The sequence below is a fragment of the Artemia sp. Qi Xiang Cuo genome, chromosome 6 (assembly GCF_049724085.1).
Source record: "Artemia sp. Qi Xiang Cuo chromosome 6, ASM4972408v1, whole genome shotgun sequence".
Taxonomy (NCBI): domain Eukaryota; kingdom Metazoa; phylum Arthropoda; class Branchiopoda; order Anostraca; family Artemiidae; genus Artemia; species Artemia sp. Qi Xiang Cuo.
Window position 1 is genome coordinate 74,101,941 of NC_142799.1, and position 19,348 is coordinate 74,121,288.

Below are 19,348 nucleotides of genomic sequence, written 5' to 3' on the forward strand. Positions count from 1 at the left end.
GATAGTTCTTTTTCCAATCACTATCTATCTATCTATCTATCTATCTATCTATCTATCTATCTATTAGTTTCAAGCTTACTGAACCTATTCCTTTATTGTAGTTTCCCTTGATGACGCCCTTGGAATGCTCGATGAGAGTGACCTGGACATCTCTGATTTAGATGATGATGAGGAATGGATAAAAAACCACTCCTTGTCGTCTTCAGACTCTGACGGTGAACCAGCTGTTGCAGCCATTCTGTCATCAAGCAGTTATGCTGTTCCTCCAAATGTTGAAAGTGAAGAATCTGATGACAACGCACCCTTAGGAACCCGTGCCAAACGCTTGAAGGCTGACAAAGTATCAGCAACCTTGTCCTGGAGGAAGTCTAGGCGGTTCGATAATCATCGTGGCCCGGACGTGGGCCCCGCTCATTTCCAGGACCACGACGATTGGAGTACAGAACCATTCTTTTTGCAATATTACCCGGAGACCTTCTTCGAACGTATAGCTTTTTGTATGAACTACAACTATCAGTTGGCCCACCACAAAAGCTTGAATGTAACTCCAGACGAGCTGAAAATTTTTGTTGGCATTGTCATCCTGATGGGGAACCTCAAGGTTCCTCGGATCCGCATGTACTGGTCTGGGAAGTTTAGGGTGGAAGCCATGTCACAAAATATGACTCGAGACAGATTCTTCAAAATCCGGTCGAACCTGAAGTTCGTTGTTGATTCAGAAATCTCAGACGAAAAAAAAAACCAAAAATAGGCTTTGGAAGGTGCAGCCGATCCTTGACAACTTCAGGAATATCTGTCTCCAGTTGCCACGGGACAGGAACTGTTCAATTGACGAACAGATGATACCCTTCCAGGGTATGTCGACTCTCAAGCAATATGTCCCTAACAAGCCCAACCCGGTTGGATTAAAGAATTTTGTCCTTGCCAGCTCCTTAGGGCTGATACTTGACTTCCAAATCTACCAGGGAGCAACCACCTTGGGAGAAGAGCTTAGAGCACATGGCTTGTCAGCTGGGATCGTACTGCGATTGTCTAAGACCCTATCAGAAAGTACATACCTCTATTTTGACCGATTCTTCTCATCTGTTAAGCTCCTCGATATGCTGGCTGAAAGAAAAATAAATGCAACCGGAACTATCATGAAGAACCATTTGGGTGCCAACGGTCCAACGCTTTTTACAGAAATGAAAAGAAAGGGCAGAAGAACCACTGTCATGTCTGTGTACTCAGATAAAAAAGTAGCAGAGACCTAGCGGTTTGATGACAACGTGGTTCTCCTTTCTTCAAACTGCAACGGCATAGACGAGGAGACAAAGGTAAAATGGCATGATAAGCGCTAGAAGTCATACATGCTGGTCAAATATCCACGAATAGTCTCCAACTACAACACCTACTTGGTTGGGGTCAACCTTGTGGACTGCATGATCAGCTATTACCGGTTTGAGACGCATACTAAAAAATGGACTGTGCGTCTGTTTCATCATTTTGTGGATGCTGCACTAGCCAATGCATTTCATGAGCTGAAGGGCCGTGGCCCAGAAGTTTCTGGTGACCTCAAACAGCTAATTGATCTTCGTTTCAACGTGGCCGAGTTTTTGCTCAATTCTGGAAGCTCGGAGTCACGAGGTCAAGAAAATAGCAACGAAGAGCCATTGGGTGAAACTCAACACCGTGTTTTGAGTGTGAAAAAGAGGCCAATCCCTCCACCATATGCCAGAGCTGCACTGCATCTACCAGAATTTTGTAACTTGGCGAACGGAGCCCGATGCAGAAGGCCTGGATGCTGCAAAAGGTCAAGATGGATGTGCTCGCAGTGTAAAATCATTCTCTGCTTGACACGAGACAGCAACTGCTTCAAGAAATTTCATGAAGAGTAATGTTTTGTTTTCAACGTTTTGACAAATCTCTTTTAATAGACGAAACAGATATATATATATATATATATATATATATATATATATATATATATATATATATATATATATATATATATATATATATATATATATATATATATATATATATATATATATATATATATATATATATATATATATATATATATATATATATATATATATATATATATATATATATATATATATATATATATATATATATATATATATTATTATTATTATTATTCATTTATTGCCCGTCAAAAAAAGGTACAAAAGGTACAGTAGACGGAGTAATCAGTAAAGAAAACAAAAAGAAAAAAAAAGAAGAAAAAGAAGGACACAAACACACATTGAAAATTCAAATACATGAAAAAAGAAAACTTGATTGCATTAATACAAACAGTGACTATATGCAATACATTAATATAAAAAAAAAACTATTATGAACAAATTGTTGACCATGGATGATTAAACTTACTTTCAAAACGGGATAGAGATTTATTAATGCTAATATTAGGGTCAGATAGCTTTTACAATTGAATAATTTTATGGTTTCTTGTCTAAGGGGTCAAATGTATAAGATATTTAGCAAATCTGAAGAAGATTGATCGTAGGTGCTTATTATCTGTAACTGTAAAAAATCTCCAGAAAGGAGCAATTTAAATCAGATTAGGACGGGTTGCTGCGCTGTAATTGGAATTTAGAATGTATTGGTTGGAATGTAATTTGTGTTTTATAATAACATCATAAGAAATTCTAATGTTACGCTCAACGTGAGAAATCAGCAAACGACGTGTGTAGCCTATAGATGTGCCAATTGGGAGGCCCAGGTATGTAATATGTTCTGAGGGTTTAACAAGAGAACCGTCCATATTTATAAGAGAAGTAGAGGGATTTCGCCAATTGAAAAGGATTACTTCAGATTTCTCAGGATTAAAAGACAGACCGATTTTTGAATATTCATCTTTGAGGATTTTGAAAGTCTGCTCAATGCGCTGGATCGTACGGCTGAGATTCAGGATGTCATCAGCATAACAAATAAGAGACATTTCAATTCTCCCAAGAATGCATGAAGGAAGACACTTTGCCTGCGCTTCCAGGACACTATTATGGAACAGGGTTAGGCAAGTGATAGCTCCCTGTCTAGTCCCTTTCTCAACGAGGACGGGGAACTGAAGATTCACAAGCATATTCGAGGGAATCAAAGAGTTTGGCCTCACACGAGAATTAATGCAATTATATAGGAAAGGATGAAGAGCCGACTGCAGGGAAAAACGGGATGGAAGTTTTAAACGCACTTATATATATATATATATATATATATATATATATATATATATATATATATATATATATATATATATATATATATATATATATATATATATATATATATATATATATATATATATATATATATATATATATATATATATATATATATATATATATATATATATATATATATATATATATATATATATATATATATATATATATATATATATATATATATATATATATTAATAAAATCAATCAGGGACACCAAGATATTAGGCTAATTCTTGAATGATCTTGTACCCCTCCCCCCTCACCAAAATTAATTTGTGATCCACTTAGTCTAAGGAATGATGTCTGCAAGTGTCAAGTCAATCGGGAAAAAAGTTTTTGACCATTTTCAGACCCACTATTTTGGGTCCCTTGCTCCAACTAAAAATGATTTTGGCCTTTTTTCTGGCCGAATCCTCGGAGAAATCCAATTTTCTTTCCAGGCTAACTTCTGGCCCTTCATCAGACCACGTTTCCAGATAAACCCAATATAAGATTCTATTTTTTTTCTACACTGGGGTTCCCTTAGCCCATGAACTTAATGATAAGTCAAAATGATCAGAATAGAAAATTTGTACGCCGTCTTTCGACTCTATTTTTGTAGGCCCGTAACCCATTTTCTTATGCATTAGTTTCCTCTTGACGAGATGACTTAGAACTCCAAGTTTGAAACAGATAAGGGGAAAACAGTTTTTCGTTCCGCCAAGAGTCATAGTTACTCCCGCCGTTTACCCGTGCCGTAAACTCAAACAGTATGAAAAATATAAGTTGACCCGTTTGCCTACGAGTCCAGGGGACTTGTTTGTCATTTGTCGATAATAAGACTCGGTCGCTCGCATGAGACTCTAGGCAGTCGGGCCTATTATGCTTAGGTTACTTGTTGGCCTTAGATTCCAGGCAACTTCAGTCCCCCGTTTTGCATACAAGTCCAGTGGACATTGTCCGTCATGAGTCAACCCGCAAATCTCGGTCATCCCCATTGCAATTCCAGTGGGCTTTCCCAGCAAGGCAAAGCTCATTTGAATTACCCTTATTCCATACCTATACACCTTAGTTCTACCCTAGGATGGATGATAGACTATATATCAACAGCTGAAATAACATCATTTTTATACAATTCTGAAAAATGGATATGCCAGCTTTGCTTCTCAATAAAGCTATCTGTCTTGGCTTTACTCAAATTAGCCAAGACTCTCAAGTCTTTCATCTCTTCCATCAAGTTCATTTTAATTCAAAATCGTCCTGATACAGCTCTGTTAACACAAAGCACGTGTTCCTCAAAGCCCAGGGAAGGATCTCTGAAAGCTTCGAGCCAACAAGACACCCAAAATAAAACATTCCGCCCCCATTTCCACTATAAGATCTGCCTGTAAATATTTGACGATTTGGGTAATCTACAGCCCTTGCCTCTTGACCTATTGGGGTATTATTATCCCCAGACGCATATTTACCACACCTTTCAGCTATTCTAAACAAATTGGTTATCTAAAAATTTGATACAAAAAGAGGGGTATAGCAAACAGGATACGAAGCGGGCCAACGACCCTCCATTGCTTTTGACTCTTAAAGAGGGCACTAGAACTTTCCACTTTAAATCGAATCAGCCTCTTCCCGAGCTTTTATGATGACTGTTCCCATGCGAAGTTGCCGGGGAAACAAAACACAACTAATGCATGGAAGGCACATGGCTTTTTTACTACTATAGGCAACACTATAGCATTGGCTTGGATTTTTATTAGAGTCCTTTTTAAGATTATTTTCTTAATTTCCTGTAATTCTTTTTATCTTGATCTTGATTTCCTTTACGATCGTTTTCTCGTCGTTTTAAAGTGTTAATATCGCTCTTAACTTGACAAATTCACTCCATTGAATTATTATGTGCAGTAGTAGCCTTTACCTGGAATCTCGTTAGGAAAAACATTCCTGTCATGTGCCATTTTCTCAAGAACTTCTTCAATCCTCGCAGCGTCATCTAGTCCTGTATCAGGATTCATTTCATTATAGTTCCATCTTGGCCAGTACAGACCTCTGTTCGGTTCAAAGTCCTCATCTTCTTCTGTTAACCAGTCACTATTTTCTTCACGAAGAATCGGGTGGATCCGCCGGTAAATTTTAGGATGAATTCGATGAGAACCAAATAAAGTTCGTTCTTGGCGGCTCGGGTAAAGTCTTTGGATGTCTTTATCTGTGTACTGAAAGAAATTAGAGAAAAAATTAAATTTCGGTTAATTCTCGGTAATGTGAGCCAAGAATTATTTCCTGAAGATGCTTAAGCGAATAAAAGTCAGGAGAGTATAAAAGAAGGGTATAAAAGGAAGGGTATAAAAGACAGGAGTTTCAAGAAAACAAATAAAGTTGCAAAGAAAGCAGTGATTTAGGGAAAAGAAGAAAAAACATAATACAAATTTTGAAAATAAGGTTAAAGTTTATGGATAGAAGGACGAATTTCAGATTTACGGCAAAAGTGATCAACTTTAACCTTAGCTTTTTTCAACGGCTCTCTCATTTTACACCTTCAAACTAGTTCAATGTTACTAAAAGAAATTGGAAATTCAGAAGAAATCCAAGATTTATAATAACAAACGTGGTTTGACAAAAAATCCCAAATTTTCAAACCTCAGGACAGAAAGAAAGGATATAAAGCAGGTAGGAGGGCTATTGATTTAAAGAGAGGCCCTAAAATATCAAAAAGTATCTCATGACTAAAAGGCAGACAAAAACTTTGTTCTAAACAAGTTATCACTATTCAGCTTACCATAATGAAGAGTGGCATGGACGTCTGCAAGGAGGGCAGACATTCTAATAAGCACAACAAAGTAAAACCCCAAGAAAAACCTGTGAGTTTTTGGCCCTAATAAAAATTTCGGGCAATGTCCATAAAGGGTGCCTTTCTGAAGCTGACAATACTGACCCTCAGCCATAGCAAAGACAAATTTAGGGAAAATATGGATATTTAATTGATTTTTATACCCCTTTATACCAACTTCACATAAATATAAGTAAGTAAAATTTAATATGAAAAAATTACGGATATTTTAACCTAAAAAAAACTTTCGTAAATTTTTCTATTATCCTAAGTCAAAATTCCGGTTCTAGCAAACATTTTCAGTAACTTGAATTTTGATAGAAGAATTACTCAAAATTGATGGTTATCTTCAAGGGGAAGATTGTAGTAGCTATATTAGTATTACCGTCAGTAAATGACGGTTATTGGGATGGAAGAAAATGATGCGCATGCCTGCTGGACTCAGGCACCTACCGTGAGGAATTGATTGTTATTGGAATGGAAGAGATCGTGCACTGATCTGTTGGCCTTAGATATTTGCTTTTGTAGTAAGTTAGGTAGTAGTAGTAGCACTCCATTTAGATCATACCACTATCACTTAAAACTCACTGTAGCACCAAGTCACCTGACCCTAACATAGCTTAGCACGCTCCTTCTCCATCCCTGTCTATTGAAGGTTTTATTCTTTACCACGTCCCATGAAATTTGAATTTCCTTTCAATCTTCCTTATAAAATCTTCCAGTTCCATTCGGGGACGACTTGCGTTTTGTTTGGCCTCAGATGAATGACCACACAGAAAAATTTTGTTTATGGGGGCTTTTCATTCTCTACCAATTCCCATAAAGCTTTGAATAGATTGGGTTTGGAGAGGGAGCATGCAAAGCTGTATTGGCCTCACTCAGCTTGATGTTACTGCGAGTTTTAAAATTGTGAAAAGAGAGTGCTGCTACTATCGCTACTACTACTATTACCTAGCTCACTGCAGAAACAAGTAGCCTGAAGCCAGCAAACCTGCATATTTCATTTAAGTCCTTTATCATGACCTCTTCCGATCCCATCCAGGGACAAATCGGCCCTAGATATATTGCTTTTCCATTGACCCTAGATAGATGGCCAAAATGAACGATCTTGTCAATCTATCATCTTGTCAATAGGGAAACGTGCAAGAGGAAGACCCAAATTCCTGTGAAATGATGGTTCGGGAAACTCTTGGACCAGGCTGGAATTCTGCTGTCTGATGTAGAGGCCCTTGCTAAAGACCTCCCCACGTGGAGAAGAATGACGACGCTCTCAACGCCACCCTGGCATGAGAATTAAGTAAGTAAGTAGTTCATTATAGCCTTAGATTGAACTAAATTTTCCGTAATCTAATTGTTTAATATATAGTCAGTCAAACGAGTGTCAAAAATTATCCCTAGACAATTTCTCTGAAAAATATTTAACTTAATTTTCTTCCGCCTTTTGAAGCGCCCACGTTTCAGAGCCATATTTTACCGAGGTTGTTGCCGTGGCTTTCAATATTTTAATCTCAATTCTCAGACTTATGTTCCCATTCTCTCAAACTTTTTGCTTTGGCAAAAAACATCCTGCACCTCGACAATTTTCCTTTTTACATCTTCACTGCACGCATCTTTGCACCTTTACCAATAATACTACCCAAATAAGTAAAGCCATCTATTTGATCGAAACCCAAGTTTGACTTCTCATGGGTGGCATATACAGGAAGACTCCTATTACATTTCTGTAAGGCCAGGCTTCCCCTCTCTAATAGTAATTACAAAACAAAATAATCAACTTATACTATTATATGAACAGAAAATGATGTTTCACAACAGAAATTAGTTTCACAATATCAAGATTAGATATTTACAGAGATTGCGAATATTCATAATTGACGTTAAAGATATTAAAAAAAAAATTCTGCCAAAATCTGAATTGTATAGATGAACGATTCTTGCTCTTTTTCTATATATTTTTTACTTATCATCCACAAGGAAATAACACACGGAGGATCGCTTAAGTGTGTTATTCAGTTTCTTCAGTCTTCCAGTACTTTTGCGCCTAACGTTTTTGTAAGGCCAGGCTTCCCCTCTCTAATAGTAATTACAAAACAAAATAATCAACTTATACTATTATATGAACAGAAAATGACGTTTCACAACAGAGATTAGTTTCACAATATCAGGATTAGATATTTACAGAGATTGCGAATATTCGTAATTGACGTTAAAGATATTAAAAAAAAAATTCTGCCAAAATCTGAATTCTATAGATGAACAATTCTTGCTTTCTTTCTATATATTTTCTACTTATCATCCACAAGGAAATAACACACGAAGGATCGCTTAAGTGTGTTATTCAGTTTCTTCAGTCTTCCAATACTTTTGCGCCTAACGTTTTTGTAAGGCCAGGCTTCCCCTCTCTAATAGTAATTACAAAACAAAATAATCAACTTATACTATTATATGAACAGAAAATGATGTTTCACAACAGAAATTAGTTTCACAATATCAGGATTAGATATTTACAGATATTGCGAATATTCATAATTGACGTTAAAGATATTAAAAAAAAAAATTCTGCCAAAATCTGAATTCTATAGATGAACGATTCTTGCTCTTTTTCTATATATTTTTTACTTATCATCCACAAGGAAATAACGCACGAAGGATCGCTTAAGTTTGTTATTCAGTTTCTTCAGTCTTCCGGTACTTTTGCGCCTAACGTTTTACTTCAAAAAGATAATGGATAAGTACAAAACTCATATGATAGTTTATCATTCCAATCTAGGATAAAGATCCTCTCTTCCAATGGTTAAATTTGGGCTCTAATTTAACTGAAACACTTTTTTTCATCGTAAAGAGCTCTAGTTAGCATTTATACTGCAGGTACCCTTGTTTTTTTTTAATCAGTTGTTCGAAATTTTTAGAAAAGAGCATCATTATTATAGTCCAGGGTAAAGATCCTTTTTCTAAATAGCAAAATTTAAGTTTTAATTTAATTGTAATAGTTTCCTTCAGCGTAAAATTCTATTTAGTACTGTTACTACAGGATCCACATGTTTTTTTTAGTCAGTGGTTTGAAATTTTATAATGCTTCGTCAGAAACACTCCAATCTAGGGTAAAGATCATATTTTCCAAAAATTTGAGCTATAATTTAGTTATAATAATTTTGTTCATCGTAAACAACTCTATTTAGCATTGCTACTGCTGATACTCCATTTTTCAATCAGTGGTATAAAAATTTCAAGTAGGTTATCAGCATCATTCCAATATAGAGTAAAAGTAGTCTTTTCTGATGGTTAGATTTGAGCTCTATGTTGATAATTATAATTTTCTTCAGCATAAAGATCTCTAGTTAGTACCCGTACAGCAAGTTCCAACGATCTTTTCAATCAGTGGTACGAAATTCATGGTTTTTAGAATTGAAAAAGCAAGTAGTGATGTCATCATATCCATCATTTATAAATGTAAGACTAAAAGGAAAGTAAGAAATTAGTTTTGGAATTTTTTTGACAACCGAGAATGTCATTAATGAATGAAAAAACAAATAAAAAATATAGAAAAACACTTATGTTACACCATGTGATACAGCACAACTCAAATATTTTTGTATTAAAAAAGAATGCAAGACAAGTAATCTGATGACATGTTGTTGTGTAATTCAAAGGCTTTTCTGGGCTTTATAATGAAACCATGTGTTGCATGTTCAAGATCTCTTGGCTAACTTTTACCACAGTAGTCACATTTGAATTATGAACAATAGCAAGATTTTCACAAGCTAAACTGATCAAGCCAACCTTGTATTTTTTTTTATTTAGCATTAAAGTGATTGACTCCTAAAGTTATGCAGCCACATTCGTGTCCCTTAAAAGAAGATTAATACTAGAAAATTTCAAAAGACGTTCTTGCTATGAAACATAATAATATTTTTATTTGAAACCGATTTGAACGAGTGTTTTTAGTATGCAATTAAGAGCATTCTTCTTGGTCAAGTACAGAAACACATCGAAACATTTTATTGTTTACAAATGGGTTTTACCAGAGTTGTTTATTTAATGATTTACTAGATGAATGCATTCGGACTAAAGCTAGTAGTAAATAATCTTTTTTAGGAAGTTCTTCCACTTCCTTTTATAAGATATTGGTTCAAATGGCCTCTAAAGGGTCCAAATATGGCTTGACTGTTTGATTTATTCCAACAGTCAGGTGGCAAGTAAATTACCATCGCTATGTCTTGATCAGCATCAAGTGATGCGACTAATCTATTTCTTCAATGTCATTCATGGATAAGATCAAACTCATCCTTCAAAAGATACATACATTACAATATCGTCGTATTTATAGACCTGAGTATTTTACAAGGATATGTGGTTCCTAGTCACGATCATGAGAACTAAACTTAGCTTAATTGCCCTGTAACGTGATTAGGCAGATAATGCTTATATTTTGTGAATTTTATTCAAAAAGATCTTTATTTGAAAACAATCACAGAAAAAATATTTTTACTTAGTAAGATAAAATTTATTTCAGAAAAATGATCACAAGCCCAGATGGGCCAAATTCGCGCTTCAGACTAAGTAATCACAAAAAGAAAACAAGATGATTAGATAAAAAAAAAACAATACATCGAAAAGTTCATAACGATAAAAAGAAAACACAAGTAGCGTTTTAATTTTTCAGTTTTTCTGTTGAAGAATTGAAATGCTGGATTGTAATTAAAATTTCGACAAAAGTTGAATTTTTCGTCAAAATTTCTAATGAACATTAGTTTTGATGAATAAATCATTAACAATATTTTCACTGCAAAACTATGGATGGACCAAGATAAATGTTACTGTTCATATGGATGGCAATTCTACTTAACTTTTAATATCCTATTCCGTGGCCTAATCCGTAACTTTCAATATATTAATCCGTGGCCTAATCCGTAACGTTTATATTCTAATCCGTGGCCTAATCCGTAACTTTTAATATCCTAATCCGTGGCCTAATCCGTAACTTTTAATATCCTAATCCGTGAACTAATCCGTAATTTTTAATATCCTTATCCACGGCCTAATCCGTAACTTTTAATATCTTAATCCGTGGCCTAATCCGTAACTTTTAATATCCTAATCCATGGCATAATCCGTAACTTTTAATATCCTAATCCGTGGCCTAACTCGTAGCTTTTAACGTCCTCTTCCGTGGCCTAATCCGTAGCTTTTAATGTCCTAATCCGTGGTCTCATCCGTAACTTTTAATATCCTAATCCATTGCCTAATCTATAACTTTTAGTATCCTAGTTCGTTGCCTAATCCGTAACTTTTAATATCCTAATCCGTGGCCTAATCCGTAACATTTAATGTCCTAATCCGTGGCCTAATCCGTAACTTTTAATATGCTAATCCGTGGCCTAATCCGTAACTTTTAATATCCTAATCCGTGGCCTAATCCATAAATTTTAATATCCTAATCCGTGGCCTAATCCGTAACTTTTAATATCCTTGGCAAGAGCCATCGCGACCTCTACAGTAGGTTTCTCTGATGCTTAAATACATTACATATATGTTTAAATACATTAAAGAATTTCGTATAAATGGGAAAAGTGAAATATTACAATTTAAAACAACTGAAAATAAACCTCCTAGTAGGACTTTTTGCCTCCCTCTCTAAAAAAATTTTTGGGTGAGGCTCATGATGAACTGCCTCGTCTTTTCCACCTCTGGGCCATTAGGAATGTGAATGAAAAATTTTATGCTACATAAGAAAAAAATTCGCAATAGGAGGAGAACTACTGACCCTCACCCCCTCCAGCAAAAATAAAAAGACATAGGGTGAAAATCTTCCTGAAAATCGAGAGGAATTAGATATTAATTTCTACCTCCCTCCCCTTTCCCTAAAACTCATTTGTAATTTTTCCGAAGGCTCTATGAGGCTAGGATATTTGGGTGGAAAGGATACTTCCTGCCTAGATTGAACAAGGCCTCAAACTCAAGTATACTTTAGAACTTATGATTTAGAAAATTTTCACTAAACTATGATCTTGTCATGAAGTTTGTTTTTACGAAATTTCATCTAACAAGCTGTGATTCTAAAAAATATTTTTGGGACAGGAATTTTATAGATACCGGAGTCCAATAAAAGTACCAGTGACTTTATTTGGGGAGGGATATAGCGTCATATCGCATCCCCTCTAGGACTTGATATTTGAATGATAAATGATAAGACCTTAAATCTTTTAAAACGGTTTATAATGCGATTTTACTTGAGTCTTGGCCCAAAACATTATATGTAACAAAATGGTACAGTGGAATTTTAAAATGGTGAATATCTGCTTCCTAACACCACTATTCAGGGTTATGTTAAAATAATAGCACATTGCATGTATTAGGTGAGAAAAAACATTAAGGCAAAATAGCCACAAATAATGGTTTTTAAATCCTTTTTTTATAAAAAAAAATCTTTTACCAATATTTTGATTAAATTTCGTAACCCAAACCTGTGTTTGATGGCACTTTTGCTAGCCATTGATTAAGATATTAAACTTCAAGTTTAGGGGAAAAAACCCCAAAAAATTAATGATATTTCTAGGAAAATAAATTTATTTTTTGGATTCTCTTCTCCCTAATTGACAAATTATAAGGAACTTTATCTCAATATATTTCTCATATAATTATTTTTGAGTAGCAAGATATCTTTAAATAATAACATTTATTCAACACTTTCCAAGCGCCACTGGAACGCCAAAGGTTTTTTTTTTTTTGCATCAAGTCATAACCATTTTTACGTTATTATTTGGCACACAAGGTCTTTTTTTGACTCCGTCAACACAAATTAGGTTCTAGGTCGCTTCCTCCCAAAAAGAAGTACAGCATTTAAAAAGGGAGCATTAATATTACCTCATTTAAGCCCTCAAAAGCAAAGTTGTTAACACGATAGTGTGGACCTGGTTTCTTAACATCTAGCCTTTCTTGACGAAGAAATACGTGGTTTTTAAACAAGTCATCTGATGGTACTTCTAGGATCTCTTCATCCGGATCTTCCATGTATTCTTCAATATTCGAGTCTGTAAAATAAAATGAAAAAATTCGTCAGTAAAAATATACGTCTAATTACATAAAAAAGGCTTTAATTGGGTGCTTTTGTTTACGATAAGAGGTATGAGGCAAAGGGACACCCTGGGAGGTACGGAAAAGAGGTTGGGCGTGAGGGTCCAAAATTATGGATAAGTACTTGTACACTTGTTCTTACTTGTAGCAAGAGCATGCGTTTTTCGCTTCACTTGTTATCTGATATTGATATATTTCGTGGGAATTTCTTTAAGAGTAGGCTCTCCAGGAACCTCTAATAGCAAAAAGGTAACAAATACATGAAAAAAAAAACATTGACACTAAATGCTAATTAAAAAGTACTGTTAAAAAATGACATTCAAGGAGGTACTCATTGGGAAGTTTCATGTACCTCAAGAGGCATGAGGCACGGGGATAATCTGGGCGGCATAGAGGTGGGGCAAAATTAGAGGAACAAAGATGGCAGGACTGGACACAGTAAAGATTATGAATAAGTAGCACATTAATGGAAAAAACATTGACTTTAACGTAAATATTGCGTCTGTAACAAGCGTTTTTGCTGTAGCTATAACTTGTACCAAACGGAAAAGATACTTGTATCATTGGACTCCTTAGTATCAGATCTATCATTTTACTGAGCCAGGATTTTGATATTACTTACAATTTTTGTTAGAGAAGCATATAAACTTGCTTTAAAAATGTAGTATAAAAAACATACATAAATCAAAATCATAATCACATCATCAAGCTTTTTATACCTATTTAAAAATAAAAGATTTTTATTGCTATTAAAATTTTAAAACTTTAACTGCTCTGAAAGAATCATTCTGAAAAATATACCCAAATCAAAATCAAGATGCATAAATTATCAATCGGTAATCTAACTGGAAAGCTGCAAATTATTCTGTAATACCGCTACATACGCATGACTAGATGTTAGGATTCCAAACTGCTTTGGTGTGATTAGATGGAGAGGGGAAAAGATCCTAAACCTGACTTAAACTCCCTCTGCTCTTTTATTAAGTTAATTTATTTGCAGCTAAACAATTACAAAAACAAAAGTACAACACAATTCACCACAAATATAATAGAGAAGTTTTGATCAAACATACAAATTGGCATATATATATATATATATATATATATATATATATATATATATATATATATATATATATATATATATATATATATATATATATATATATATATATATATATATATATATATATATATATATATATATATATATATATAATATATATATATATATATATATATATATATATATATATATATATATATATATATATATATATATGTGTGTGTGTGTGTGTGTGTGTGTGTGTGTGTGTGTAAGTTTAATATAAAATAGCGGAAATAACACAAAAATAAGGAAGGTGGAGATGCATTTGAAATAAATAACTAGAAGATGGAATTTTTCTTATGAGGAACAAAGGGAAACATACTGTGAAACCATCTGCTTTTTCAGCCATATCTAGTGGAAATTTGAAGTTCTAAGGGGGGGGGGAGCTGCCCCCATCCCCAGAAAAAAACAGTAATGATCCTCCAAAACTGGAAAGTTAAACTAAAGCAAGAGATTAACATTACGAAACTCACTATTAAAGCCAAAATCAACGCTTATCATTATAAAAAATAATTATTGTCATTCTAAAATTAAATTTAAATTAAAATTACCATATTGTGACTTGATTCCACAGATACATTTTCATCTTCATAGAACCTTAAATAATTACTTAGACAACACTTCCTTTCCGTTTAAGCTTAAAGTGAAACATAAATATAAAAATGACTTAAATTTTAAATGAAACATTAAAGATGCAAAGATCACTGTCTTAATTAAATGTTTTACTGGTTTTTGAGCTTTCATTTTATTTCAAGTAGCCTATTACTAGAGCCTTTTAAGGTCACAGAAAAAATTAGCAATCTCACTCGTTCAATCCTTGTGCGATTTAAACGGCTGCACAAGGTGGCGCGTAAGTCAGTTTACCTTTTTAACATGAAGTTGTTATTTTTACTGTAGATTAATTTTCCTTTTTTCTTTTCAGGATTATAAAATTGAAATCAGAATACAATTTCTAATATCTATATTTTGCCATTAAAATTTACATTGTCCCTTTTCTCCGCTTTCATTTCAATTCAATTCAAGCTTATTATTTCCTCCTAATACGAAGAGTAAAATTAAAAATAACCGCTAATCAACAGGCCATAAAATTCTTTTAAACCATATAATAACAAGTACGCAAAGGCCTTCAATCAAACTTACCGCACAAATAAACATTTCATTCAATAATTAATAAATAAAAAAAAATTTAAAAAGAAATTCTAACCCATCCCCCCCTCCTCCCTGAATATGGATCAGTCTTCTTAACTATTGGGTTAAAGTAACAAACATAGCACGAGACAATTTTTATGAGTTCTTTTTACAACCCAAAGTTAGAACTATAAATTTATAAGTTTATTTAATAAAAATAAATTTAATAAGGAATAAATCATTCTTGAAGATTTTTTAAGTGTTCTATTATTGTACTGTGTGATTTAATTTATTCTTTATGGTTCTTTCAGTGTTTTATTACTGTATTGTGTTATTTACCTTATTCTTTACGGCTCTTCCGGTGTTTTATTATTGTATTGTGTGATTTACCTTATTCTTTATGGTTCTTTCAGTTTTTTATTATTGTATCGTGTGATTTACCTTATTCTTTATGGTTCTTTCAGTGTTTTACTATTATATTGTGATATTTACCTTATTCTTTATGGTTCTTTCAGTGTTTTATTATTGTATTGTGGGATTTACCTTATTCTTTATGGTTCTTTCAGTGTTTTGTTATTGTACCGTGTGATTTACCTTAATCTTTATGGTTCTTTCAGTGTTTTATAATAGTATTGCGTGGTCCCCTACAAGCCAAGCTTCTTGGGCAAAAGTAACCGTTTTAAGTTTTTAATAGTTTTTTTTTCAGTATTAATAAAATGATGATGATGACGAAAATTCACTTTTAAGTAAAAAAAAATTGTAACTTCAGAAGAGAACCCAAAAAACTTAATATATATGAAAAAAAAAACACTGACAAAAAATTTAAGATGAAGAGGAAGGAAAGAAACATAAAAAAGAAACACTTGAGAGGAGGCCACAACCACTGGAAAAAAGTCAGTTTGCTAAAGTCACATCTTTGTTTGCATTTTTCTAGGTCAGCTCTGAAACCGATAACCAATTAATGCACACTTCGACGAAGTGGAGCCAAAACCAAAAATGTTGGTACCCTTTTGGTATCCAAATTGGTTACCCTTTTCAATGTACCAAATGAAGACAAAGCTTAAGTAGTTTGGCAAGAAACATAGGAAGTATAACTCTGTCTTTCTCTTAAGATGTGAACAGGTCGGTTACAGTAACAGATTAGAAAAAAAACAAGTTTTTTTTAACTGAAAGTAAGGAACGACGTTAAAACTTAAAACGAACAGAACTTATTCCGTTTATGAAAGGGGCTGTCCCCTCCTCAACCCCTCGCTCTTTATGCTATCCTCTTTAAGTTTTATGCTCTTTAAGCTTGACTTTCTCACAACTCTATTTTTTTTTTTTTTGACAATAAAAAAGTTTAGCGTAAAGAGCGAGGCGTTGAGGAGGGGACAGCCCCTTTCATATACAGAATAATTTCTGTTCGTTTTAAGTTTTAACGTCGCTCCTTACTTTCAGTTAAAAAAAAAACTTTTTTCTATTTAATTTTTGAACGTTTTGAATTAATGCAGGTTTTGATTTTGGCTCATGAATAATTAAAAAATTTACATATTAATTTTACTTTTATTTGGTTAAATGCCTTTCTCGAAAGTTGTTTAATTTTATTTACGAACTTTTTCATTAGTAATAAATCTACGTAACTTACGAGGTAATTTACGTAACGAGCTTCTACATTCGTATATTTTTATACGTATATTAAAGGGTTCGCCCCCTAGGCAATACCTTGCTCTTTAAACTAAAATTCGAATTTTGTTCTAATTCTTTGAAAATGACCCCTTAATCACAAAGGCCGTTAATTAGAATAAATAGCTCTTATGAAAGTACTAAAAAAAATTTGGCTTAAAGAACGAGGTATTGAATAGCGGGTGAACCCAATTATAAACGTCATATTATCTGTTCGTTTTAAGTTTTGATGTTGCTCCTTACTTTTAGTTGAAAAACTTGTTTTTTTTATATTTAATTTCTGATCTTTTTTTAAATAATGCTGGGAAATCCGGCGCCCCCTTCATAACAATGTCCCTTCCCCCATGAAAACTTCCTTCATGGAAATATCCTCCCACATAACTGGGTCGATACGATCACCCCTGGAAAAAAAAAATCCGTGATCTTTCTTCTGGCAAAAAATGCAAAATTCCTCATTTTTGTAGATAGGTTCTTGAAACCTCTGCAGTAGGGTTCTCTGATACGCTGAATATGATGGTGTGATTTTTATTAAGGCTCTATAATTTTTAGGGGATCTTTCCCTTTTTCCTAAAATCAGCCAAATTTTCTCAGGCGCGTAAATTTTGATGGGTAGGAATAAACTTGATAAAACTTATATATTTAAAACTTATTATATATTTTATTGCATTAAAATTTGATTCTTTTGATGTATCTATTGGTATCAAAATACCGTTTTATAGAGTTCGGTTACCATTGAGCCTGGTCGCTCCTTATTTACAGTTCGTTACCACGAACTGTTTGAAAAGGAGCTCAAATTGTTTTATGTGATGTTATTGTTTGTGAAAGGTTTTGATATGACGTTTCGTGCGAGTTCCTCCATCTTTATCAAAAACGGGAGGTGGGTCTATATAAGGAAATTGTTCATTGGCATTCAAGTTCATTTTAGTACATGCCAATTTATAACTAGACCTATAAGTCGGAAAAACAGATTAACATATTGTCCGAAAACTAAAAGCTTCAAGGTATATTAGGACCTAAATGAAATGCAGAAAAATGAATTAGATCAAACAATCAGGATTTGCCTATGGCTTACCGACCCTGCTAGGCTACAAGGTCCTTGCGTTGGCCCTGTGGCATCTGGGATCGAACCCTGGAATCCGTAATACTAAGCAGAGATCAAGACGCCGGGCACCACAGGAACATAAAATAGTTTCATTGTCTTAAGATTAAGGACAATCCATAGGAGATGCAAACAATTCAGGAATTCGGATAAGACAAGTAAAAGAAAGAGTCCAGGGAAAACTGACTTACTGCTAGAGCTAAGGCAAACCAAAAGCATGCTAAACACTTTGACATCTGGCTGCCATTTTAAGATCCGACCGAGGCCAATTTCCGCAAAACTTTGGTATTGTTCGTTTCCTGTGTCATTTTCTGTGTTTATACCAAGTCCTTCAAGAGGAAATATTTCATAGGTTCTTATTATTGATGCTTCTTGTGTTTTGGTCACCCGACTAAATTTTTGATGTCCTGTCCATCTTCCATAGATGGGAAGGATCTTAACCATGGTCGCGGCGGTAGCTGTAACTTGGTAAAGAACGAATCACGTCTTATAGTAACCAAAAATTTTAAAATGGGTTTTGTGAAATACTAATGAACCACGAACCACGTACCACGTGCGAACCACGTACCTAAAGAACGAACCACGTCTTATAGTAACCAAAATTTCTAAAATGGGTTTTGAGAAATACTAACGAACCACGTACCACATACGAAACACGTACCTAAAGAACGAACCACGTCTTATAGTAACCAAAATTTCTAAAATGGATTTTGGAAATGCTAACGAACCACGAACTACGTACGAACCACGTACCTAAAGAACGAACCACGTCTTACAGTAACCAAAAATTTTAAAAAGGTTTTGAGAAATACTGTTAAGTAAGAGAAAATTGACATATTCAGCCGATTCAGCAATGGTAACTATGATCTCGGTTAATTTTAATACAGTCGGAAAAACATTTTCCATTTATCGGAGATCACATCTTAGGCCAAGGGTCTTTTCTTTGACTATGATGCCGTGATATTTTAATCAGCCATAAAATTGAATGTGTTTTCACCCGTAATATTGATGTTCTATAATGTCTACTTCAGCATCATGTGGAATAACATAGATTTTCTGATGTTTAGTAAGACGAATTTTTGCTTTAAAATCCTCTCTCACAGTCACTAAAACCCTTCAAACCTTCCTTCTTGCCACATATGAAAAACTAGCATAACAAACTTATGATCTCCCAAAAGTCACATTAACACTCAATTAAAGTAAGTTGTGAAAAACACAATCTAAACATAAGTTAAGAAAAT

General features: G+C 34.0%; 1 protein-coding gene across 1 annotated transcript in view; it reads right to left on the reverse strand.

The window, feature by feature from the left end:
* Positions 1-19,348, reverse strand: part of IA-2 (tyrosine phosphatase IA-2) — a 285,485-nt gene that overhangs the window by 103,921 nt on the left and 162,216 nt on the right. The window contains exons 8-9 of the mRNA XM_089091152.1: positions 12,901-13,067; positions 5,128-5,422 (exon numbers count right to left, since the gene is read on the reverse strand). Coding sequence (XP_088947278.1) covers positions 5,128-5,422; positions 12,901-13,067 — 462 coding nt within the window. The remainder of the gene's footprint in view (positions 1-5,127; positions 5,423-12,900; positions 13,068-19,348) is intronic.